Raw genomic sequence first — 26,231 nt, 5'->3', positions numbered from 1 at the left:
AGGGAGGAGGTGAATCTTCTGCTCTTCTCAGCATTTAGGGCTCTTTTCTGTAAATTCCTTAGTGCTCTGATTATGTCATGATTGACTGATGGCTAATTCTGCAAAAAGGAAGAGATTTCACTTTCTTTGAATGAAGACACCAAATGGAGCCAGTTTCCTTTACACTAAAATGTGCAAAATTGTTCTGGTTTGTTATCATTTCATGAAAACATATGAAAACTATGAAAAGTACTGTACAAGTTAATAATAACTTTAGTTGGGCTCTATTTTGTAGAGCAGAGTTCAAAAGAGTAGCACTGGTATAAGCTCTCTCATTCTCTTTTCTTTGTGATGCTTCACCAGCATGCTGTCTGGGGTAAGGTCTGGCCATTTCTTTGCATACTAGTTCTTCTAGATTTTACTTGGGTTTTGTGTGTTTTCAGGAATATGTTTTTATTACCTAATACTGCTGGTTGGAGAAACTTGCCATCTGTCTTTTGTCACATGTAGTGACAAGTTTCATTTAGTGTTCCAACTTTTGTAGTCCTCCTTGTTCACTTTATAAACCTTAACTGTTTCTCCTGTATAAGTTTGCCTTGAACAACCAAGGCAGGAGAAGGAGACTCACCAGCTTCATGCCCTGTTCCTATCTCCAGCCCTTTTTACTGTCCCAGCCTGAAAATGTAACTCAGGCATTCCTTTGGGAAAAGGCTAACTTGGATCCCTGCAGTCCCAGCAGTCCACACAGTTCCTCTTCTGTAAGAATCATAAAGGTACTGGACAAGATGGTCCATAAGCAAGTCTGCTAGCATTCTTTTTGATTGCATCTCAAATCTGGAATACTGACTGTTCAGCTGATGACAGCATTCCTTGTTTAAGGTAACTGCCAACAAAAAAAGAAGATTGCCCCTCTTGGGAGATGGTGGTAAGAAAGCAGGCTGCTTTATTTTCTGATGTTTTCCTTTAGCACTTGTGATTTGGAAGATTTGTGTTTCTAATACACCAGGAATTGAAACCAGTCACCAGAAACAGAGCTTGAAATGCCATCTCTTAGTGGGACACTTAACAGTTGTTCAGTGTTCCCATTGTAAGGAGTGGTTTCAAAGAGCAAAGCCTGAGGGTTCAACCAAGCTCCTTTACCTCTTTTTACACATGCTCCAAGCATCTAAATCACTCAACAAGGACGCCATTTTTCAAGTATCTTATTTTCTTTCCACAGAATTTCAAAAGCCCTGTGGGAAGTGCCATCTATGGAGTATAATTGATACGGACACTCTTCTGAGACTGTTTTTGTTGTTATGTTTCAAGATAAAGGCAATTGAGTATTTATAGGAAAAATAAATACATATGCCTTTTGCAATGTGTTGTAACTGAAAATTAAATATTTTTCTACTCAAATTTTGGCATATTTCCTGGAATCACTGAGCTTTCAGTAACATTTTTAGTTAATATTCTGCAGCCTACTGTTGTATTCACCACAGCTGACATGAACTCAGAGAGTTTGTCTTTATTTAACCTTAGAGAGGAATCCCAGGCTTGCTCTGTAGTTGGCAGAGCTATTGGGAAGGATCTTCTGTGGACTGCAGTGGAGAGAGTGAGGACAGGGTCCCACTCTGAACCATGCTTGCTACAGCTTTACTTCATTAGTGATATAAAAATCCTGCAAAATAAGTGAAGTTAGCCTTTATCAAACTCTGAATAATATTTGCTTTCATTATCCATCCCTTTCCTTCTTTGTCTAATATTTTGATGAATCCTGTTGCTTAGATCCTGCATCCCACTGCTCCTCGTGATGTTTGAAGTTGAGGGCACTGATCAGGACATTAATTTTTTACCAGTAGAATATATATGTGTAGAGGGGATGAAAAAACATAAAAAGTCCCAATGAGAGTAAACATTCTGCATCACCTTTGCTCTCCAGAGACTTAAAATTGCAATGGTGTGGTAGTGGGAGGAAGATGTTTCAGCCAGAAGTCAAAGCTTTTAAAGACGCTGATTCTGATTCTCTGCTCCATTACACATTTTTCACACTGACGTAGTTCCACGGAGCTGCTTTGTCTCTTTCTTTTCAGCTAGTAACAAATAAGAATGTACTGGCCTGTGGCATTAGGACTGTGAAACAGACAGTAGCAAACCATTCAGTTTGATTGGTGATCTTATAGTTACTTGTTTACAATAATTTCATTGGTGAGGTTGACTACTACCCAGCTAACAGTTACTTAGTACAGTTTTAAGACAGTAATTACCCCTAAAAGTTAATATTTGCTATGTCAGCAGTTATTAGAAGTATTGGTGATAACCTTACTGTTAGCAATATTTATGCCAGGAAATAAATGCTTGTCTTTATTGGTCAGTATACATTGACACTGAAATTACATGAAATATTATGTATTGATTTCTATGGATTGAAGTCTAGAACTACCTTAATGTTTGTTTTGCCTCACATTAAGGGATGAGGTTAAGGTCAACTTGATGAAGTAGATATTCCAGTGCTAGATTTATTATTTGAGTGTGTGAAAATTCTAGAAAATGTGTAGCTTACCAAATTGAGCCTGGTTTCAGTTGCAGATTTACTAATAGTGAAAGGAAATTTCCATTGTTTGAAAAATCTGGATGACTCCTTTCATCCTAAGTTCTCTGAAAATTAAGAAATGGGATGCTGGTCCAACATAGGAATTATAATCAGCCTGAATCACCGTGCAGATCCGTAGAGGTTGATTTGCACCCAGTATCTGCAAAAGAAGCTGCAGGGTTCAGTTTGCAAACACTATTGTGAACCAAACCCTGCGGGGTTCAGTTTGCAAACGCTATTGTGAACCAAACCCTGTGGGGTTCAGTTTGCAAACACTATTGTGAACCAGACCCTGCAGGGTTTGCTGAGCTCCAGTTAGTGCTCCTAGTAAGGCTTATTATCCTGTCACAGAAGATGTAAGAAAATCCATCTCTCCCCTTTAAACATGATAAACCTTTGTCACCTACAATGCAATTAATGTTAAAAATAGAAGAGTGCTGATGATAAGATTGTGACTTGCAGGCAATGAGCCATTGTCCAAGTACAGGAGACTTATCTGGCGGGCCAGTCAGCCTACACGGTTTGCTGTCAGTTTGCTGATTGCCATTTCTCTCCGGGTTTGATGAAATATTCATGTCTTTGCTCTGCTCTCTGCAAGCACTATTGATTTCTTGTATAAACGCGGCTATATTTAGTCTAGACAAATGGAATGTGGATTGCTGCTGAATAAATGGGATGAAAGGCTGGGGGTTTGCCTGTCCGCTTCTCTTGGTCGGTGGCAATTATTTATAATCAAGAGTAGTTTTTCTGACTTAAAGGTGATTTTTTATAATTTAGTTATTAGTCTCAGAACAAAAGTAAGCACTTAGACACAATCATTCTGTTGGGATAGCGGGTTAAGAGGCCAAATTATGCTCTAAGGCTTACAATCACAGTTATTAGGATTTAAAAAAAAAAGGTGTATGTTTTCAGAATTTTGAGAATAAAAAAGTGTGATCAGAAAAGATTTTTTGCATAGAAAAGATTTGGTGCCTTTTCCCTTATTTTTTGTAAAATCTCTTACTAATGGATTTGATTGTACAGTTAGAATTCAGTCCTCTCCGTTTGCTGCAGTTTCAACTTCAATTTTGCTGCCTCTGCTTACTAGAATATTTCTGTTTCATTTTGGTTTTCTCCTTGAAAACAAATACAGCTGCTGCAGAGCAAAAGGAGAAAATAAGCTTAAAATCTTATTTCCAAGTAATTTGTGATAGCATGTTTGTTTTCAGTTAATCATCTTTTTTTCCAGTGAAGATAGTGGAGGAATGGGAACTGGAGTGAATGTGTTTGTGTTTCACTGTCCTCTTGTGGATGGAATCAGAACTGCTGGGCTTTAGCAGAGACCTTCAGCTGCTATTTATTTTCCTTTTGTAGTTATGTTGTTAGTTTTTTGTTCTTTTGAAACAGATAAAGCTACACTCACTCTCTTCACTTGATGTGAAAACCAGAGTTTTACATGTATTGTAGGGAAAATGATCAAATCTCTCTCTTCTGCTGCTTTTTAGTCCCTTCGATTTAAATTAGGAGATAGAAAATAGAGGATCCTCCATTAAGTACTTTAATGCTGGATTAACAATGTATAACAGTGCTACAACAAATTTAAATAATTAATTTTCTGTGTGCTATGTCTAATCCACTCCAATCATGGTGGTCACATTTCCAAAAACTTCTCAAAAAACTGTATTAAAACATCTCAATTTGTGTCTGAAATTATTTTCCCATGTTATATGTTATTCCTCCATGTTTGCCAGGTATATTTTATATATAATATAAAATAAATATATAATTTATACGCAGTAGCCATGGAGCACTGAGTAGCTGTTCATGTGTAACGCTATCCTCTGAAAATCCACACACTAGCTTTGCAAAATCTGTTGCAGTGCAGTGGGAGCTGCTAGGCCTTCATCTTATGCTGAGGGAGTGCCCTGAGTGTTTATTGTGTAGCATCAATAGTGCCTAGGAGATTCTCACTAAATATTGCTCCATTGGGCTACAACATGATTTTAGAACTGGGTTGTGTGTTAACCTGTTTAGCAGAATAGCAGTCTGGGAGTATTTTTGCAGAGAACAGAAAGAAAGTGCTAAATAATTTGTAGTATCTCCAGTCGCTGGTAGGAATGCTGAAGTTTGAGTACAGCGTAGACTGTATTAAATGTTTTGTACTGTATATTAAATGTCTGTACGTTGAAACAGTCTTTGAGTGAAATTGGTCTTCTTCCCAGTAGGAATGCTCTCTATTCTCCTTCTCCTGTTCTATTTAACATATATACATTTCGTTGTTTGCTTCCCACAGTGGATGTGAAGTCGGAGGTTCCCGTGGCGCTGGAGCCTATCTCACCATTGGACTTGCGAACCGATCTCAGGATGATGGTTCCCATGGTGGACCCAATTATGCGCGAAAAGCAGCTACAGCAGGAACTGCTCCTGATCCAGCAGCAGCAGCAAATTCAGAAACAACTGCTCATTGCAGAGTTTCAGAAGCAGCATGAAAACCTGACCCGCCAGCATCAGGCCCAGCTCCAGGAACACATAAAGGTAGCAACATTTTTAATTTATCCCTTACTTTATCTGCAAAATGAATATGCTTAAGCAGACACGGAAAGGGAACATGCCTGAAAGGTTTGCTGTGACTGACAGATGGTGTTTGAGTGCTCTTTGCTCTGTATCAGGGTGATAGAAGCCTTTTAAAGCAAAACTGCTGGCACCTACCAGCTACTTGCTCACAACAGACCAAGGCAATACTATGAGAATCATCAAGTTCATGAAGTCACCACATTCACAAAAAATCAAACCACCTATTTTACAACCTGGATTTTCATCTGAACTTCAATATCACTGGTTTTTTGGTCTATAGAGTTTTTAGTATATTAAAAGACTGCTTTTTTTGGGCTACTGCTTAAGTTTGTGGCCACAAATCAAATTGATAGGCAAGTGCATAATGTTTGCATTTGTAAAATGGAGGCAGGTCATAGTGATAGTGTTGTGTTTTCATTCTTCTCTGAGCTGCCTCACATAATACAAAAAGAAAATTATTTGTGGGATTGCTTGCACTATAGTAGGATTGCTATAATGGATTTTGACTGAGAATTTATGATCTTGCCTTTCATTTCATTTTTTTCCTTATCTACTTGCCATTGTGCTGCTGTGCTAAGCTTCCACTCGATGGAGCTGACAAATGCAGCAGAGCACAGCAGCCAGAGTTGGGTGATGCACAGGCAAAGAACAATGTGAAGTTTCCAGGCATCTTTGCCAAAAGAGAAAGAAGTGAAACCAGATCAGCAGGCTGCTACCTGACATTATAGTTCAATTTGGTGACAGCCAGTAATGCACTATGCCGCTTAAAAGTCAGTTAAGAGATGAAAAGAAGTGTAAGCATAAAAGCAAGCACTGATCCTCAGTTACTCAAGAGGGTTGTTTTGACCAGGACTGACCTAGAAAACTGCACTGTCTCATGTCTTTTTGCTCTGTGCAAGTTACAACAGGAACTCCTAGCCATTAAACAACAGCAAGAACTCCTTGAAAAAGAGCAGAAACTGGAGCAGCAAAGACAAGAGCAGGAACTGGAGAGGCATCGCAGGGAGCAACAGCTTCCTTCCCTCCGAGGAAAAGAAAGAGGACGAGAAAGTAAGAGCCAATGTACCATGAATCCTAATAAGAAATTAATCTATTCCCCTTTGCATTCTCCCAGCCAAAATGAACTATGAACAGGAACCTGAAGGAAGCTTGTTCCTGTGTGAAATACGCAGAAGTCAACACTATGCTTTGAGAAGGGCAGGGCCACCCACTGCACCCACAGAAACACGTTTCTGCTTTGTGTGCAGACTTGGAAGACTGCAGGAAAGCACAGTTTGACAGACTTGCATATATGCAACTCAAGAGTCAAGCTCTTTTTATAAAAAATGAGGAAATTTGAAAGCATAAAGCTTCACACAAGAACTTTCTGAAGAGGTTATTTCTCAGTACAGGAAGCACTACAAAACAGCAAAAAATTAAATTAGTTGCTGAGCATTGTTTCAAGACGGAAAATAAAATTAAATATTTAAGAATATCTTAGGATGAGATTTCTGAATATTTTGCTAGTACTTTTTCAAACTGTCTTGTGTTTGTCCTTGATGCCATTTCATGAGGCACAACCAAGAGTTATTTCTAGCTTATATATAGCTATAAGGAAAATAACTATAAAGGATTGTTGGGGTTTGGCCCTCACTAGAGGGAGACAGATACAAATAATTCTCTTTAGTGTGGTCAGTTTGAAAATCAGGTTGAAGTACAGGGTGAAGATATTCAAAATGAAGCTGCCACAAACAGGTACTGTTACTCCCCCTGCTAAATGAGCACAAGAATTAACTGACAAAGACTGAAGCAGAAAAAAGCTTTTTTTTCTTGAGTAGAAAAATCTGTCAGTTCAACAGCTGTAGGTGTACCATGTTGTAGGCTTTAGCAATTAAGGTGTCCAGGGTGCTTCTAGTACTTTGAAGAACAATGAGCCCGTAAAAAAATTTCCATCTTACTGGCCCAGAAGTGTGAGCGTGTAGAAACTGCAGAACAGAAGGTTCCCCTAAGAAGTATTTAAAAATCAGCCTCCACATGAACAGTTGGGCTTTATTAGTGCTCCTGCCAGAGGAAGAGCAGAGATGTGACCTCAGTGGTTCCCTTCTCAATTTGAACTTGCTGGGTGGCTGTTCAGTATGTAGCAGCCAGCCAAGCAGCTTGCGACCCCTCCAGGCCCATCCCCAGCCTCAGAGTTTGTTGGTGGTGGTAATCTATTTAATGAGCAGAGGAGGGAAAGAAGATGTGGGCAGGGGAATTGGGATATGAAGCAGAGAGGTAGTAGAGGTATTTTATGGGCAATGGGTCGCATGGGACATGCTCAGCAGCTCAGATGTGGTGTGTCAGGGTTGGGTAACCAAATACTTACAGTATCAAGTATGCCTTAGTGCTGCAGCTTTGAAAGAAATGGAGTTTCATCCCTTTTTTTGTCACTGATTACGGAAAACCAAAAGATTTTTTATTTTCATACTTTTTTTTTCTTTAATGAACACTATTTTGGCTGTGAGTAAAGAAACATGTCCCATGCTGCAAGCTGCAGTTGGCAGTTTAACCTTACAATGACATGCTCTACTTTTTGCTCTGCATTGAGAGAGGTCAAAATGCATTTTCTTCTGTCTTCCAGACATCACAGGTAGAGGCTCTTAAGGGGCTCCAGCTAAAAGCCTCACTGCTGGCTCTTTCTGCAGTGTTTTGCTTATAACTAAGACAATGTTCAGAGGACAGTTTTGCTGTGTTACTACTATTACTTTATTGGAAGAAAAAACATTCATTACTAAAAACTCAAACCGACCTTTTGTTACTGTCTTTTTACTTCTATCATTGGTTTTGTATTTGGATTGTTGGAAACTATCAGGAAATAATTTAAATTCTTTAGGTACATCTGGCCCTGGATAAATGGCCTCATCTACTGTTGAAATATTCCTTATGACTTCACTGGATTTTTGGGTCATGGCCAGCTTCAGGCTTCTACAGACAAGCATTTAATCCAAATGTTTCTCATTTTGACTTTTTTCCACCAATAGCTTTTTATAGTTTACCAAACTTCCAGCAATAAGGCACAGACTCTGTTTGGGGATTTCTTTTCTTTAAAAAGGTAATTTTTTTTAATTAAAGATAAGTTACATTTAACTCTGTGTTTCTTAGGGGCAGTGGCCAGTACAGAAGTGAAGCAGAAGCTTCAAGAGTTCCTGTTGAGTAAATCGGCAACAAAAGACTCTCCAGCAAACGGGAAGAATCATTCCATGAGCCGCCACCCCAAGCTCTGGTACACGTATGTTCAGTATTAAGCTGCTTCCTTGTCTCGTCAAGATGTCAGCTAAAACTTGGCAGAATGCTTTTCCAGCAGGGGTGTTGGGAGTCTGCCTCCAGAGCAAGGCAGAAGCTCAGCCCAAAAATTAGTGAAAAGCCATAAGTGTTGTATTTCTGGTTGAACTGAGGAGTATTCAGTGTTCAGTGATGAGATGAAAGCTATACAGAGCAAGACTCAGAAATTTGTATAACTGTTTTTATTTCGGCTGCTTCATCTTTTGTTGTTATCACAAATTTTACAACGACACCTGTCATTTTTGCAAGAATCTTAAATTTTTTCAGTTAGAACAACTTCGTGTTTGTCTTACTTGGATTTTGAATCAATCACAAAACATTTCTTCTTGAAGAGATGCTGCTCTGCTTCCAGTGAAGTTGCTTGAATGGTGTAAGTAATTCGCAAGGATTTTGAGAAAGACAGAGGTCATTTAACTTTTCTTACTCATGGATTTTAGTATCCGAACTGCATATTCTTATGTTAACCTGGCCTTGACAAGAATCTGCTTAGACCATGGAAGCAAGTGATTTTGTTGAGTCCTGAAAAGGGTTTATTGACATGTTAAGAGTTTACAGTTTTGCAGTTTTTATTCCCCACATAAATGAATCCAACAAAATGAACTCTTGGCCACATTTCTGAAAGACTTCAATGTCATGCCCAAATTGACCTTCAACCGGACAAACAGAAATGCATATGGTACACTAGATTTCCATGTTCTACTCATTCTTTTTCAAAAGGATTACTGAAGGCTGATGCTTGGAGTTTGCATTCTGAGCGAACCAGAGCATTTTGGTAACATGATTTAAGGTACATTTACATTGTGTTTGGTGGAGATATGGTTCTTAAATTTTTTCTTCCAAATAATGCATAAAAGTCTCTTAAATATGTAAGATTTCTGAGCTAATAATCTGAGCTTCAGATGAATGAGAGTGAGGAGCTCTGCAGAGGATGCCTTCTGCTACACAGAAGAAAGTAGTACTTCCTCTCATGACAGAGATGTATTATTGAGTAACCACACTGCCTTGGAAAGACAAGCAGAGTCTGTAAAAGGCCAAGTAAAATTATGTTTAGATAAACACAAAGTTTTAAAGTTTCGCTCCTTTCCCTCTCTCCCTCTCCAGATAAAAATATCAACAAACCTCCCCCCTCCCCAAAAAACCCAACCCGTTTCTGAGCCAAATGATGCAATTTCTATTGCAATTGTTCAGAAAGCTCTGCCCACAAGATTTCTTTCATCCAGCAGTTGTCAGAAAATGCTCTTCAGCTTGGAGCTTCTCTGCTGACATGAGTGCTGTGTGCTGCAGAGTGGTGTCCTCACAAGATTTACAAATTGAACTTAAATTCAAGGTTTCATTTACCTTGTGCACTAAATAATTTGGGGGAGGGGGATATCCAACAGATAATAATTCAATATTTCTGGTTAATTTTATACAAGCCCTCCTGCCCTGAAAATCCCCCACATTTTATAGAGAAGGCTTGATCAATATACATCTATTTGTACATGATAAACAAGCCTTAAATGGCTTTTGCTGTGTGTCAGCTGATTCATATTAAAATGCAACCACCTGAAATCCTCAATTCCCCAAACTGGTGACAGATCATGTCTGTAGATCAACATGAATCTCGTCCTATGTGACTTCTATAATGAGTGCAAAAAGTGCGTTCTTGGGAATCCCGAGGAGCTCCGTCTCTTACTGTAAGAGTGAAATTGGTTACATGAGCCTGTGGTTTGTGCACACTTAGACGAACAAGAACATAAACACAGCTGAGATGTGTACAACATGTGTAGATAGTTACTGCTGGTCACCTCAGTGACTGCTAATTTGTGACCTCTGTGTCTGCTGCAGGGCTGCCCACCATACCTCACTGGATCAAAGCTCTCCACCCCTGAGCGGGGCCTCGCCACCGTACAAATACACTTTACCAGGAGCACAGGATGCCAAGGATGATTTTCCACTTCGTAAAACGGGTGAGTTAGTGTCATTTATTCGAGCCCTTGCCCAGCAGTTCTCCCACCCTTTGTTTTAACCAGGCTGTCCATCAGCAAGGCATGTATCATATTCCACAAATCCTGTTCAAGATGATACTATGGGTAAGTTCAAAGATCCAGACTGCATATTTACAAGGTCAGCCTGGCCACATGGTACCTAGAGTTGGTGTTTCCCAGTGCTAGCTAGTGCTAGCTAGTGCAAACTTCAGTTCTGATAAATTTTGTTTCTAAACAGATCATCATTTCATTGATCTTTATTTTCTTTGCCTCAGTGTAACTTCTGGCTTAAATAACTTTATCTGTTCTGCTTGGTAGATACAGCATCTATCTTCACATGGTATTCTGCCTTTAGACAATGATTTTCATGGCATTTTGAGGGGAAATCATGGAAAGAGGAGGAATTGGGTTAATATTATATTTTGTGTTATTGGTTGTCAAATTTTGTATGCGTATCACAGAATCACAGAATATTCTGAGTTGGAAGGGGCCCGGAAGGATCGTGGAGTCCAGCTCTTAAGTGAATGGCCCATATAGGGATCGAACCTGTGAGCCTGGCATTATCAGCACTGTGCTCTGTGCATATGCACGCATTTGCATGTCTTCTGACACATAGAAAATGAGTCAGATGACAAATTTTGAAGGTTTTTGAATATTTTAGAATATTTTAGAAGATCTAACAATTGAATATTTTGTCTTGCCAGCAGGTGAACTGTAGACTTAGCTTTTTCTGCACCATAAAGAAAGCTAGAATGGCAGTGGAGTCCATGTGGCTGCTGCCTCAGGACTTTGGTGCAGTGACTGGTATCCAGGAATGCAGGGAGACACTCAGAGGAGGCGGGGGGGGGGGGGAAGGAAAAGAAAACATTAGATCGCTTATTGCATGAGTCTGCTGTTGAGTGATATAGTTACGTTCAGAGAGAAAGTCTGACCCCCTACTGTGCTAACAGCCTTTGAATGTGATTTAGCCACTGGGAGATTTAAAACTAACTGCAAAACTGACTTGAAAAGAAGTGGCATTTGGAACCAGCATACATTCAGAGAGAAAATCCAGCCTGTATCTAATACTTTGGGGCAGACTCTCTAAGCTCATATTATATCCCCAAATATTTTCAAAGGAATGGAAGCATGAAAAGCAAAATGCTAATTTCTTGTAGCTGAATTACTCTTTATACAATATGGTGGCAATATAACAAGATTCTATAAAATCTTGTTCAGGCTGTTCATCATGATAAACCCTTATGTGGTTCTCTACTTAATACCACTGTATAATATCTATTTTCTGTGCCAATAGATGATACATTTTCATTTTTTAAACAAAAGGATGTATTCTACATCTTCTAAATGCTGTGAATCCATCTACATATATTTGAAATGCAAGCTTTAATTTTTCTCCCATGTTTATATATCTTAAACGTTGTGATTGATATTTATGATGTGTCAGACTGTTGATCTGTAAAACAAAACATTTTCAAACTTTGTAACAGTAAAGTTCTCGTGCAGCTGCTAATACTTTTATATCTCTGTGGGGGTTTCAAAATATTCCTTAATTCAATTCCCATTGTCTGCATAAGAGGACTATAATATAATTAAATCCAGATGTTTTCTATATGTTATTCCAAATATTTGGGCATGCAGTGCATCAGTTCCAAAATTGAACAAAGGACATGATGACTCTCTGAAAAGATATCTACAGAATAAATAGACAAATACTAATATAATCATTAGTATAACTGTTTCTATGACATTGACATAGCGATTCTGATAAGCAAATATAAATGAAGTGTACAGCATGCTGTATGTTAACAACAGAGGATATTTGATAGCTCTCCATATCCGTGAAAATAGCAAATGTTAATATCCTGTTTACACATCCAGTCTCTCTGTGTATTAGAGTTGTTTAATTCCAGCCTTCAGCAACATCCCCACAAAGTTTTCAATGATTGTTCATCAGGTTGAGAGTAAAAGCAACAGGAACCAAATCGACACAAGTCAAATGACCCTAAACTGATCTGGGTGGCTATAGGGCCATCCTCCAGGCAGAGGGGACATTGCGGAGCCTGTGTCATCCTCACGGGACCTTACTAGACAAAGATGTCCCACGAACACTCATGTATATGGACAGGCTGTAAGGCTGCAGAAATCTGACCTTTGCCATGAGGGGTGAACCTCTTTTCCTTCCCTTCAGGCTATGAACGCTTATTGCCACTGGCTCCTGGTAAACCCTCTGTGGTGCTGAACCTGCGTGAAGTCAGCAATTCATATGAAAGCAGACCTCACATTCCTTTCAGCCTTAAGAAAGGAATACCTGTTGTGGCTTTTAATCACAGCTTTGTTTTGCTTTTTGTGTTACTTTTTTTTTTTTTTATCTTTTTAGTATAAGATACAGAGGTATCTTTCTCTTCTCCAATTTTATAAAATGCTCTTGTAAGATAAGTCTGATTGAATCAAGTACTCTGAGATCAGATTTAATGTGCAACAAAGCTGAATGATTCTTTCTTGACATCCTAATGTGTTTTTCAGTGCTAAGGGAACACCAAGTGTCACACAGGCATTGTAAATCATGAGTTTTGCTTGCTTGCTTTATTGCTCAGTAATCCATTTAATCTTTGCTTAATTAGTCCTGAAGTGGTATCTCCTTATTAATCTTTTAAAAATTAATTCAGAGAGAACAGTAAAAAGGAAAATATTCTCTGTAGCTTTCACTCTTCTAGCATCTAGAATGATGGAATGCATAGATAACTAGGGAAAGACTTGAATCTTGCTCTGTCAGTGTTTACACTTAGATACCTGAGCTAACATCCTAGTGCAGTGACTGTGGTTACTCAACAAGTCTCAGCCATGTGGATTGTTCCTTTCTGTACAAGATGCAGCAGAAGCTGACAGCAGTGGGCTTCACAAAGCTTAGCTGCATGGAGGATTGGGACTGTCCTAGGGGTAGAGGCCAGAATATGCAACTCTTTGCACAGCTGCATTCAGATGTTCTGTGTTGACAGACTTTGAAAAGAGCAGAGCAAGGGGACCTATTGCTTCACTGGATAGATAAATATACCATAAGGAGAAGCTACACATCTGTAGCTACAAGCAGAATTTAGTGTAAACAGTGTAAGATCAAATTTTAAAAATTCCCAAAACTTGCACCATGGATACCAGTTATAACATGTGTTTTCTGCAAAGCACCCAAAAGACTGAGCAGCACATGGCTCATTAACTTTCAATGAGACTAATGCGTCTAAATTACCCAGAGAGGTTTGAAAATACCTCCCTATTACTGAACACTTTTGAAATTCATACTGACTGTTTTAAGAGCTCTGATGGGAGCCATGTACTTTTGAAAACCTGATCATTTAATATGGGGAATTTTTGCTTGTTGAGCTCCTCTATTCTGTGATTATCTGTCCAGGAAAATATTATCCTCTTTATGAGGTTACTCTAAAACTAACAAAAACACAGTAAGCAACATGGGGTGGTAGGGTAGAAGATCTTTTCAAAGATTTTTTTTTCTATTATATTTTACCTTGTCGAAATGCAGAAATTCTGGCAAATGGCTCTAACATTTGCATTTTCTTCAATCTTTAAAATTTCATTTTTTGTGTGCAATTGTTGATACAAACCAGCAAAAGTTCCAAAAAAGGTTCACTCTCTGGCCAAAGCTGCATACTTTTCAAAACTGTTGCTGTAGGTGAAATTTCTGCATTTTGTTTCATGTTTTGGCTTTCTTTGGAAGAAATTCCTGGGGACATCATCATATCAAGTATGAACTGTTTTTTCTTTCCTGAGTTTAAAACAATCATGGAAGAACGGGAATGTCAATCAGTATTTCTATTTATTTTGGTTTTGTGCCAGTTGAATCTTTCTTTGCAGATGGAATTGTAAGCTTACGAGTTGCACTGTGCTTAGGGAACTGAAGATCTCTCACAATATAACAATTTGAAAAGATGTTTGTAGCTCACTTTCCAAAAATTGGAAGCATACTCAATGGAAACATAGCATGGGGGTTTTTTTAATAGCAAATAATATGAGGTTCTTCCTTGGATAGGAGAAGTTGTGTAATTTCATACAGGAAAAAAGAGGAGATGAAAGATTGTTTAATATTGTGATGAAAGAGAGGAAGAAGGCTGTCCTGCACAGCCATGAAGATCACTCTGTAAAAACCATGTTAAGTTAACCTGGTTAGGCAGTAGAATAACAGTGTAGCTCTTGCATAAATGAGAGTGAAAGATTCCTGAATGAGAACTCAGCAGACATGATTTTTTAAGAAAAGAAATTAATTAGAATATTTCCTTACAATTCTTTGTGCAGTTAGTGACTCAGTAGTTTACTGGAGCAGTTGAAACTCAGAAGAAAAACATTTTGTGTGTGAAGGTTTTTCTCCTTTCCCCTTTTGTGCCACCAAATTTTATTTCTGTTTGCATTTTCTAGGAAAACACTCTTTTGTGAAGGAACAGTATACTGAAAAAGCTGGATTTCTTTTGGTTTTCATTTAAAAAAGAGGGTTAGAGTATCTCAAACCCTCAATTACCATGTCTGCCAAAATGAAGAAGTCCAGCTCAGTGAAGTGCTATTTTTCTCTGAATTTATGAGTGAGCACAATAAATGGGAGAGGCACTTTGTTTATTGAAGCAGGGAAGTGAGGCAAACATATGATTCTCCGAATTTTATCCCATTTTCCAGGTATGCTAAGCATTCCTGCCTCTCCAGAGTCCTTGTTTTCCTGGGTTGGTGAACCATCTCAATAAATTTGGACTGGGTAATGTGCCCAGAAGAAATCAGTACTTATCACAGTGACAAGGAAAAAAGGTATCCTGATGATTACTCCTCTTCCCAATGGTCACCAAACGTTTTTAGCATTCCCAAATTCAGTTTAATAACTTCAGAGCATGTAATTAGTGGTAGGAGATTTTAGAAAGAGAAGAAGCTTTCACTTGCAATTGCAGAGTGAATCAGAAGCAAAGCTTCTGCATTCATGTAATGAATGGGCCAAACAAGTGTCCAGGCCCTGGGAGCCAGCAGCTCCAAGGAAATGTGATGTCGTCGTAGCTACTGTGCAGGGCTGCTGTTGTCTCCAGCCCATCAGAGCCCTGCAGCCTCCTAAGATGGGGCTGAGGAGGAATGCCCTGTCGTTCTGATTGAATTCAAGTTAGAGGAGAATTTTTTTGAGATAGCTTAAAACTAAATAGAAATGAGTGCTAGGGTAGGCTTAATGACACTGTCAAAGAGAAAAGAACTTGTGTAGGTATGCTTCGGTATCATGAAAGCTGCCAGGGCCTGCACCAGGGTTCAACTGGAGTCATCACCAGAATGATTCTCATGAAGACCATCATAGTCTTCCCATCAGTGGAAGGTTGTTTCTCTAATGTATTTTATTTAACACTTACTTTTAATTGCAAAAAGCAAGTTTTTTATGCGTGGGTAAAAAACTTACTCAGTTTCCAGATTCACTGTATTTCTGTTTTAGCAAAAATCCCACTACTTGTCCATATATCATGTTCTGTTTTGCCACTCTATGATCCTACTGACCCTTCTCCATAACTGGACTAATTATACAATCTTGATCAAAATACTATCTTCGTTCTTTTACTGCCCAGTGTATAACCAAAATTGAATTATGAAGTTCTTCTTCAGGTGATTACATAAAAGTTTTCTTACACTAACTGTGTATGTTTTCAAAAATGCTTTAAAAGTTAGCATTAAGAAGTAGCTTGCATAACTTTTTGATAACCAGGTAATCAGATACTAGACACCTTTTTGACTTTTGAACCTAAAGAAACAGCTTCAATAAGCAATAGGGAGCAGTCCTAAAATCTAAAGCATTTTAAGAGCATAGTGTCCACTGAAAATGAAGTGGAATGTTTTTAATGGGTATTTCAAAGCTTGTTCCCTCTGGATAAATAAGTTACAAAATACTGCATATAAAATTTGAGACTCTTTGAAGTCGTAGAAACTGTCCTGTTTGATTTCAGTAGGACTAGGATTTTTATTCCACTGTATCTAGAGCAGAGGCGATTGAAAACTTTTAGAAAACTAAACCAGAACATCTAAAAGATGGCAAAAAGAGAGAAACAGAGAAGTGAAAAGTGGAAATCACACGGTATGGGATCATCCAAAATAGAAGATATCGGTTAGTAAAGACTGCACTTCTCCAAAATCCTGCAAAACATAGTTTCACTGAAAAATCTATTCAAACCCACAACTGTAATTAAGGGGTTTAGCTGCCAAATAACATGTTGTGGCTAAAGCCAAGTAAGTATTACAGAGCCATTCATGAGCGAAGGCATAAGCTTTGTACTTTGCTTTTGATTTTCTCATGGGAAAGTAATATAAATGAGAGTGATACCTCCCTGTTGGCTTTAACTGTTAGAAATGCAAAGCATGCTGAAATTGTACATAATTCTCTTCCAAAGGAAAGGAAATAGCATTTCAATGGTTTTCCTCAGTGTCTCGTTGAGTTATGGTGGTGCACAATTATTCCTGTTAAATTACTCTACCAGATGGAAGGTTACATTGTATATTTAGCTAATTAAGTTGTAGGGGACTGGAATTACATCCCAGAGCATAAAGAACCTATCTAAAAGTAAATTTATTTTAATTCAGTATAGTTGTTAAGGTGCAGCATGGATGTCCAATTAAAACTTCAAACGTGGGGTTTTTCTTCTCACTTTGCTTAACATGAAGAGATACCTCACAAAGTTGGCCTTGCCTACAGAAGTTCAAGAAAACAAACATCCCTTCGATGCCCAAACTACTTCAGAGCCAATTTTATCTTCATTTGTCTTCAGTGGAGCTGAAGTGCCTTCCTGCTTTTGAGAGGAACTTGGCCTATGGTTCTCATCTTCTAGGAGAGCAAGATATACTGTGTTTTGGTTGCTTTTGTTTTCTTGGCATCCTGTTGCTTTTGGACAACTCTGGAATACAATTCAGCAGTCTAGACCTAACCAGCTCATATATGTCCTGATAATGCTGTTGCCCTGTTAAACTGGGGGAGAAGCTGTTGGTGTTTCATCATTAATTTCCGAAGGTTGATGAAATACTGGATTGTACTTTTTGTCTGACATCAGTGAGTTATCACTCCTGGATATTTTCCTAGATTAAAATCTGTGAGATTTAAACACCCTATGAACTAATTCCTTCTTTTATGGGGCTTGGGGAACAACTATATTATTTTATTCTATAAAAAATGGATCATATATCTAGGATTCAAATGGTGACCCTGGCAAAAGCTTTGACTTTGGGGGCTAGGGGATTATCTCTGGCAGTTCTTCACTGAAGAGAGTATTTTTTCTTGGGATTCAGTGGATTTGAGAGGGGGATTTAGGCTGAAGAGGGGGATTTGCTATATTTGCAGAAAGTATGATATTATATTCCCATTACTTCTTCCCAGCTAGAACCAACTGGTATAGATGGTCAGAAGAAAGGGTAAGAACTACCAGTGGAGACCTAACCAGAAGGACTGCCAGTCATGCATATCTTAATTTATTTTTTGAATTATTACCATTCAAATGAGGGATACCCTCTATTCAAGTGCCTGTTTCATCTTCTTTCTCCTCTACACCTCCTGAGAACTCAGATGCAAGTTGGCTCCAGAAAGTGCTATAAAGGTGTAATAAAATTACAGAATTTGATGACGTGCAGAGAAGATGAAAATGAATTTTAAACTATTCTTATTCTTTAATTCTATGGTTTAAGACAGTAAGGTAGTATTTGCTTTTTAATCCCCTACTTATTATTGGAAAAGGAAATTATTTTACCCATAAGAAGATTAAGGTGGACCTGACACAGTCGTGATGTGTTACGGGTTCAGCAGACTTGAGATATAATGACGACTCATAAGGCCCAGTAAAACCATGGCCTCCTTGAAACTGCTGTATAATCCTGTGGTGCAAATCCAAGGAGATGCTTTTTCTTTGCTAAAAATTAGAATTTATTTAAAATTCTATCAAGAGACCTGTTCTTTTGCCTTATAGGTAACATGAAGATCATATATCAACAGGAAATACATCATATTGTTCAGATATTCAAGATCTCCAATTCTGGCTAAATCCAAGCAGTACAATAGTTTCTACATCTAACTCAATAAATTATGCCTAGAAAGATAATACTTGTTTGCATAGGTAATGAAACAAATATTTTATATTTCATACAGACTGCAGTGAATAACAAGGAAAAGTTAGATATTTAAAGTAGCTTCAGGGGCTATTTCATTTTTGAACCTGCTTTAGAAAATTAATGAAAATTTGCTAATCTTGTTAAATTGGTTTCCTTAGCCTGAAGAGAGCAAAAGGGCTGCAAGATCCCCTCTAATCTAATTAGCTCTTTTACCATGTGTTTCACTAAACCTGTTTTTTTATTTAGGGAATGGATATTTACCTTAGTCTGAAAAAATAAAGCATTCTACCTTTTACAGAAGTAAAATAAAGCAAAGGACTAAAGGGTTTCACATATGACCAGCACTCCCCACAAAGTGAATGGTTGTACAGGAAACAGTTTCAGTATATCCTGAAAACCCATTAGGTGATGCAAGCCAGAAAAACAAAGTGTCTCCATCCTGTGCTGCCATATCTGGTTCTCCTGCCTTGTTGGGACCACCCAGCAGTCAGGTCCATGTAGTTCTTGGGAGAGCTTTAGAGGGCATGTGTAAATAGCTTTCAGTCCCATGAATCTAATTTAAAACTCTTTTAGAAGTGGCATTTTAAATCATCAGAACTGAGAAGTCATTGAACCCACAGAGCTACACTGCATGCTGGTGTCTTCCAGCCTATCATCCAGTGGGAAGAATGTCCATGTGTACATTGTCCAATATTGTCTTCTATTGGGATGTGGCCTTCTAAAGCAAATGTCAGTCAGTCATGTATGAAGACAAAGAGGCACTGCTCATTGTGCCTATGCTTTATATAATCACGTGGAGGTGGCTGAAACACTCTGTGGCAGCCTACAGGAAGGCAGAGCAGCAGTCAGAAACTTCATTCAGAGCAGAGAATAGTCACATGATTGTGAGGCACGTGCCGTAAAAGCTGTGAGACCACCAGGTCTCTCAGAAGGACAGACTCATTCACAACTCTTCACAAAGCTGCTGAGGAAGCTGGTGACAGCTTTTGTCCCTGACCTGTGTCTCTCTGCCTCTCCAGCTTTCTGCCAGGCTTTGATTGAATCCATAGTTTTGGTGAGGAAGCCCAGATTATCTTCACATTTATCCTTTCTGTTGTACTTAAGGGTGTCTTGTGCATTTCATTCTGCCTTCATCAACTGAAGGGGAAACTGGGAAGTTTCTCCTTAGCCCACTACTTTCAGACCATCTTCTAAGGAGCCTAAGATATGTCTGTTCTGGTTGATTTTGTTGCAGTATTAATGTGGAATTTGACCTTTTCCTTGGTCTCCAGGTCCAGGCATAGCACAGACAGGCAGGCTGCTTTATTACTTATGTATATTACCAGGGTGACTGGAAGCCCACATCATGGACCAGGAACCTGTTGAGCTATGCAATGAACCTGACAAAATGAGGATCTCTTCACAGTGTGTTTTTTTTCCCGTTCTGACCCTTCCTGCTTCAGGAGAAATCACAACAGAAATCTCCAAGTCATCTCATTATCCACATGCAGTATCTTGAAAATTTTCGATTTCCAGAGTGCTAGAAAAAAACTTGACAAAGGATAAACCAGTGGTATGCTGGCAATACCCCCATTGTGCTAACCAGTGCCATCTTAATGTTTTTTCCTGCAGTTCTGAGAGTCTGTAACATACCTCATATTTTGTGCTGTAACTTTAAGCTATCTCAGGCACGGACTGTCATGGTTGTGTGTTGTACAGCACAAAATCCTTGTCTGTACATGAGTCTCTAGTATATCAACCTGTGTGGTGTGAATAAACAGATATCTTGACTGTGTGTTCAATTATTGATACTTGTTAGATATGAGCCAGAAAAAAACCCAAACTCCTGCATGGAGTACAGCGCAGAATATATTCAAATCAGTATCACATATGACTCTTCACAGCTTAAAAAAGTATAGTTAAAGAAATGGAGAATACCTGTGAAGATTTACTTTAAGATCTTGAAGTCTTCGTTTTTTAATTTTTTCTGGCGACCTAATTATGTTCAGGAAGTTCAGGTTGCTGTTTTAAAAATAGTCTTAGTGATAGCAGTTGATGCCTGGGCAATGGTGAGCAATTTTTCTTTCCCAAGTAAGTTTTGCCAGTGTTGCTCATGCTGGTGTTGGAATCTTTTTAGCCAAATTTAGCATCATTTACCTCGACTGCCCCACAGCTTTTCTAAGCCAGCCTGCTTGTGAGGAAAAGGAAATGCTTTCACTTTAGTGCCTTTCGAAATCTGGACAAAAGCTCACTTTCTGTTCTTCAGGTTTCCTATATATGGCTTTAGCCTCGAGATGAGGACCTGCTTGCTATGCACCCTCTCCCATCCCCCATTTCCTGCCTGGCTTCATTAAATGCTGATTTGAAGTTGGCACACACTCTTCTGATACAAAAGTACTACTGTGTTCCAGGAACCATCAGAAAGTAATGCATTGTTGTCTTTTACATTCTCTTCATATATATGTCTTCTCCCCATGCGTAAAAAGGATTTTCATTCCTTCTTCTTAAATACCTCTGCATGTTTAATAAAAAGAAACAGTGAAGCAAAGCCCTGTCAAGAAAACTTCAGCTCATTTGGGAGCAATCTGGCCCCAGGCTATATTCTTTAATGCTAGTATCTGCAAATCGCTAATATTAAGCAAAATGGAGTATAGGACATAATGACTTCACCTAATAATTTTCCTATCTCTTGTGCTTGTATCTGAGTATCCTGCTTCTTAGGAGAGACTAGCTTTCTTTCACCTGATCAGTGATGGCTCATGTGATCAAATTAATTTGTACTTACATAGAAGCCTGTATATTTTCCATTTTAAGAGTACAGTTACATTATTCTTTCTTCCTCTATGAAGCCACTATAAAATATGAGAAAGATCATTGAGACGCTGTTTTTCTCCTTCTCCTGCAGCAGAAGTTCTTAGTTCTGTAGAGATAATTACAAGTCATGGCAAGATGTTAAGTAACCAGTACTTTGATTGCCCGTAGTATCTTTCTTATCTGTTTCCCACTTTGAATCATTTAAAGAGTAATACCAGTCCATAATTACCAGCACTAAAAAGAGAATAAGCCAGGTAATAGCAATAAAAATGAACAAGCCATACTACTGTAACATCTCATTATTCCAAATTATGCTACAGCTACATAAACAAAGTAATTTTTAACTAGTCTTTCCTGAAATCCTCCCACGCGAATCACTTGAATGGTTATCAGCTGATTTCTGTTGAGATCAATGACATGGGCTTTGATTGCCTTCAGAGAAAATAGCTGTGTCTTCTTGTTTTCTTTGCAACACTAGCCTCTCAAACAATATATGTTCACTTTCTCCAAGTGACAATTGATATGACTTGTTCCAAAATGCTAAATATAATAGAAGTGCAAAGATTTGTGGAGCAAAGAGGTTAGCCTAATAGAGACCAACTAAACCAATATCAGCTGTATACTGTTTCTTAGCAATATTTTAGATTCATAGCCCAACCAACCAGACTCCTGCCATGAAAATTTGCCATCCTGTGTTCCTCATCCTCATGGCCACATTCCTGGCCATGTGCTCTTGTTTTTCTCTTGTCTGTGTCATTTGGGTTACTTGGTCAGATGATTCAGTCCACTGTAGCTGCAAACCAGCAAACCCCACCCCATTCAGCACCTCCACCACTTTAGAGAGGCCTCTTTTCCTCATGAAGGTGAGATACAGGATGTCTGCTATATGGGGTAGAATTGATTTGGTTTTGAGTTCTGGACCACAGTGAGATGTTCAGTGTATAGCAAGTTAGCCACATGCATTAATTTTCTTGCTGTGTCAGTGTCTTGGTTTATGGTTGAATCACCATATAGACTCCCTGATGGTCTTTTCAATAATTTTGTGGTATTACTGTAGCAAAAAGAGTTAATTCTTAGGGGCTTATATTTGCTTGAGAAAGCTTCTCTGCAGCAAGCTGGGGAGTAAATCTTTAGCCTCAAAAGTTATTTGGCATTGACTCCCCATGTGACACTTTCCCCATGGAGAATGACTTTGTGTGATGAACATAGTCAGCCATGGCAATGGATTAATTAAGCTGAGCAAAGGAGAAAATAATGTGCAGTAGAAATACTTAAAGGGTGGCTAATGCAAAACAGTTATTTTGAACATTACCCCTCTGTAGAACCACTTCTAAGAGCCACTAGTTAAAGCATTGAGCCAAATACTCATTTGAAACATAAAGCAGATTAATTATAATAATTCTGGACCATTTGCCACTAAGACTTTCCAAGTGTCTTGCAAATACTAGGGGAACAATTTAATTTAAAAAAAAAAGTTGGAAAAATTTATTTTCACTTTTTGCTAACATTCACATTTCAGTTTCTAAAATAGGTTCTAAATGATCTTACTTATGTGCTTTGAGGCAGTCAGTGTCTACATATATATATACATTTATAATTGCAATCCACAGCTCCATATTTGAAGCTTAAAATACTTAATTTTGCCTTTTTAACTGTCAGAAGAGAGTTGACAATTACAGATGTGTTATTACTGCCCTCATGTAGGAGTGCACTGAAGCACATAGGATTGCTGTTGTGATCCATACCTCTTTCAGTGAACAGTAATTCTGCCCCAGCTTTGGTGGAGCAGGATGGTTCGGTGACCTCTACAGTCATGCACCAAGCCAATGCCTCAGCCACTGCTGGGAATCAAGAAACCAGTGTCCAGTTCTTCATTTTTTTCATTGGACCAGATATCCTCAAAGTGCTTAGATTTGTATAATTTGTCCACTGAAACTAGAGTTCTTTTTGCTAGTCATTGTGTCCTAGTAAGTACCATGTTAGGAGCTGGCCGTGTCTCAGGGAGAACATTCAGAAAAACCAGTATTTGAAGCAAACATTCTTCAAACATTGGCTTTGATTTGTATCGTGAGGTTTATTTTATAATTTTAAAACTACTCTTCTCCATGCCTTTTAATATTAAATGCATCTTCTTGGATGGCTCATAAATTCATACATTGACTTTAAAGTCTGTTTTCTGTGCTTATATGATGGATTCCGATGCTGAATATGATGGGAATTTGGTAAAAATAGAAAGGAAATTACTGTGACTGAGTATGAAATATTCACACAGAAGTGGAGAATTGCAGAGGATTTGTGTCACATTCCCCTGTCATGGATGCAGAAACAGAATATGTACAGACATATTCTCCTGATTCTTGAGGGTACAGAATAGTAGAAATGGAAATATATGTAAGTGCAAAAGGAGTGAACACCTTTTCTTTTAAATGTCATCACACCTGGTAAGATATGTGGTGATAGCATGTAGTGTAACCGTAGCCCATTATTATATTTTATATTTTCAGTTTCACTGCAAATGGTATCTTAGATAGCAAACAAGTCATCTGTACTTTATTGTTTGAACCATTCATCTTAACAGTGGTAGTAGGTGATAAAAAGGAAATTTCTAGTTAATATGTTTATTATTAAAGACTTCCATTGTTATGCTAGCCTGTGTGTCTTGGTCTGAAATGTACTCAAGGCAGAGGGTCTCCAGAGGGCAGCGCTTGCCACGTGCGATGCAGTATGTGACAAAGGCCAGCGTGTGACAGCAGGTACTGCTGGTCACAGCAGCTCTGTAGTGGGGTGCAGCCCCTTTGCTCTCCAATGACCATTTCTAGCCTCCCCGTCCCTGAGGGAACAGGTGGGACAGGAGGAAAAAAGATGTGCAATGTCACATGATGGGCAGGGACTAGAATTAGAAGTGTAGGATTGAGTTCCTGTCCCAAAGTGACAAAAGGTGTAATTCTGAATTGAGTGAAGATATAATTTGTTTTTCTGCTAACTCTTGCTCCTTCTTTGAGGCTGGGTTTAAGTCTGTGCATAGGAGAGAGAACTGATCCCAGTTTCTAGCTCTCTCTGTTTTGAGATATTGCTTAGCCAATCCTCAGTTCCAGGAAGAGAAATATAAACAAGTTCTATTCCATAATTATCTTTCACTAGCTCTTAGCAGTCTGTTTGATTCAGGGTTTACTTGACGAACAGATAAATGACTACATGAAACATTTTATCATGCTAAAAATACTACAGAATAAAAAGCACAGCAGAGTTGGCCTTCATATGAAAAGACCCTGAAACAAGGGTGGAACTTGCCCAAGGTGCATTAAATATAATCCTAGGTTTTCTCAGAATCAACCCTACTTCTTCGTTTTCAGAGCATATATTTTTCTCTGTAAATGTTCTTAGGACACTGTCATAAATCCAGTTGTTTGGTGTGTTACTCAGAAAACACTAAAATTCTGGGCTTAAAATCGCTGACCAAGAAATGTTCTGCCAGCAAGGCTTGTCGTAATTTATATTTCTCAGAGAAATCAAAAGGCACCAGTGGAGGCTTCTCTCTGTTTCTGCAATTAGACCTTAATCCAGTTATAACATTCTAAGTTCCAAGATGTGTTCTCCAAGTTTTCACCTACAAGAGAGATAAAAATAATGTAAATTAAATTTGCATTCATCTATTATGAATACTTATGGTAGTAACAATAATTAATGGGTAAATTCAAAGTTGCAACGGAATGAGAAAAATACTGGGATCTGAAGTTCTTCAGCTCTCTTCCTCTCTTTCCTAGCTTCCAATCTAAAATGAACTTGTATGAGGAGCGACAGGATGGCTGGGAAGGTTGGGCAGCAAAATCTCTGCCTCCAAGCCCTCCTTGGATCAGATGAGGTCCTACAGGGTCAGTGGTGTCTGAAACAAGCCAGAAATTGGATTTGTAGTCACATATTTTCTTCTCTTCGTTTCCAGCTTCAGAGCCAAATTTGAAGGTACGTTCAAGATTAAAACAAAAGGTGACAGAAAGGAGAAGCAGTCCTTTACTCAGGAGGAAGGATGGAAATGTCGGTTCATTCAAGAAACGTCTTTTTGAGGTGACAGGTAATTAAGAATGGGGAAATTCTGTATCAGTTGCCACAGCTCACAGAATAGTGGTAGTACTTCAGAATTGAAACTGTTTGCTAAACAAAATGAGCATTTGCAGTATTTAGCCTTATCCTTATGATTCTTGCCTTGACTTTGCATTGATATCTAGTAGCTTCATGGCTTTTTGAAATGATCAGGCCATATCTTTATTCAGACATATCTGAATTCACTTGATATATCAGAATTGTGTCACACCAAGATAGAATTAAAAAACAGCTTGAACAAACTCACATCAGTGTCCCTGTAAATGCAATTCTTGTGACAACTTTACACAGTATGTCACGTGCGAAACTGGAACATAGATGTGAATGTAAGCATGAAATCTCCTAAATAGTTTCCTTATAAATTATTTCCAGATTATAGTTTTTCTACAGCTAATTTATTAATTCCATTTACTGAAGCCTCTATGAGGTTCTTGATATCCACTTCCTTAGTTTTAGCTGATTTCTTTACAGTTTGCACACTTACAAGTAAGGAATAAAGTGAAATATTTATCACTGGAGGGTTTTTTTCTGGATGCTACTGAAAGAGCAGAAACGTGAAACTAGATGTCTTCTTCTCCTAGATCTGACAATAACTTGGAGCCTTTCAGATTGCTGTTACAATTATTAATATTGGCTATATGACATTTTGGACCTTTCATAACCCTGATTAAACATTGTTGCCTGAAGTCTTTTTCCCCTTGCTTTTTATTCTTTTAACTGAAAATAGCCCTTTATTTAAATGCCTATTTATGCAAAAAGTGCTATTTTAATTTTTAAAAAATGAGAAAAAAACATTAAGTTTGTGTGTCGCCACTTCTGTGATACCTATTGAAAATACAATGCAAGAACTTCTACAAGATCAG

General features: G+C 38.4%; 1 protein-coding gene across 15 annotated transcripts in view; it reads left to right on the top strand.

Annotated features, from left to right (window-relative positions):
* HDAC9 (histone deacetylase 9) overlaps nt 1-26,231 on the top strand; it is a 461,778-nt gene that overhangs the window by 227,548 nt on the left and 207,999 nt on the right. For 7 of the 15 annotated variants that reach the window (XM_048304071.1, XM_048303997.1, XM_048304050.1 and 4 more), the window contains 5 exons: nt 4,824-5,065; nt 6,004-6,154; nt 8,225-8,351; nt 10,232-10,353; nt 25,211-25,339. In XM_048304071.1, the coding sequence (XP_048160028.1) occupies nt 4,824-5,065; nt 6,004-6,154; nt 8,225-8,351; nt 10,232-10,353; nt 25,211-25,339 (771 nt within the window). The remainder of the gene's footprint in view (nt 1-4,823; nt 5,066-6,003; nt 6,155-8,224; nt 8,352-10,231; nt 10,354-25,210; nt 25,340-26,231) is intronic. The other 8 variants (XM_048304039.1, XM_048303978.1, XM_048304090.1 and 5 more) reach the window with 3 other exon arrangements.

Source organism: Corvus hawaiiensis, chromosome 1, assembly GCF_020740725.1.
Source record: "Corvus hawaiiensis isolate bCorHaw1 chromosome 1, bCorHaw1.pri.cur, whole genome shotgun sequence".
Taxonomy (NCBI): Eukaryota; Metazoa; Chordata; class Aves; order Passeriformes; family Corvidae; genus Corvus; species Corvus hawaiiensis.
Note: the sequence above shows the minus strand (reverse complement) of the source record. Positions and strands in the feature narration are given on the sequence as shown.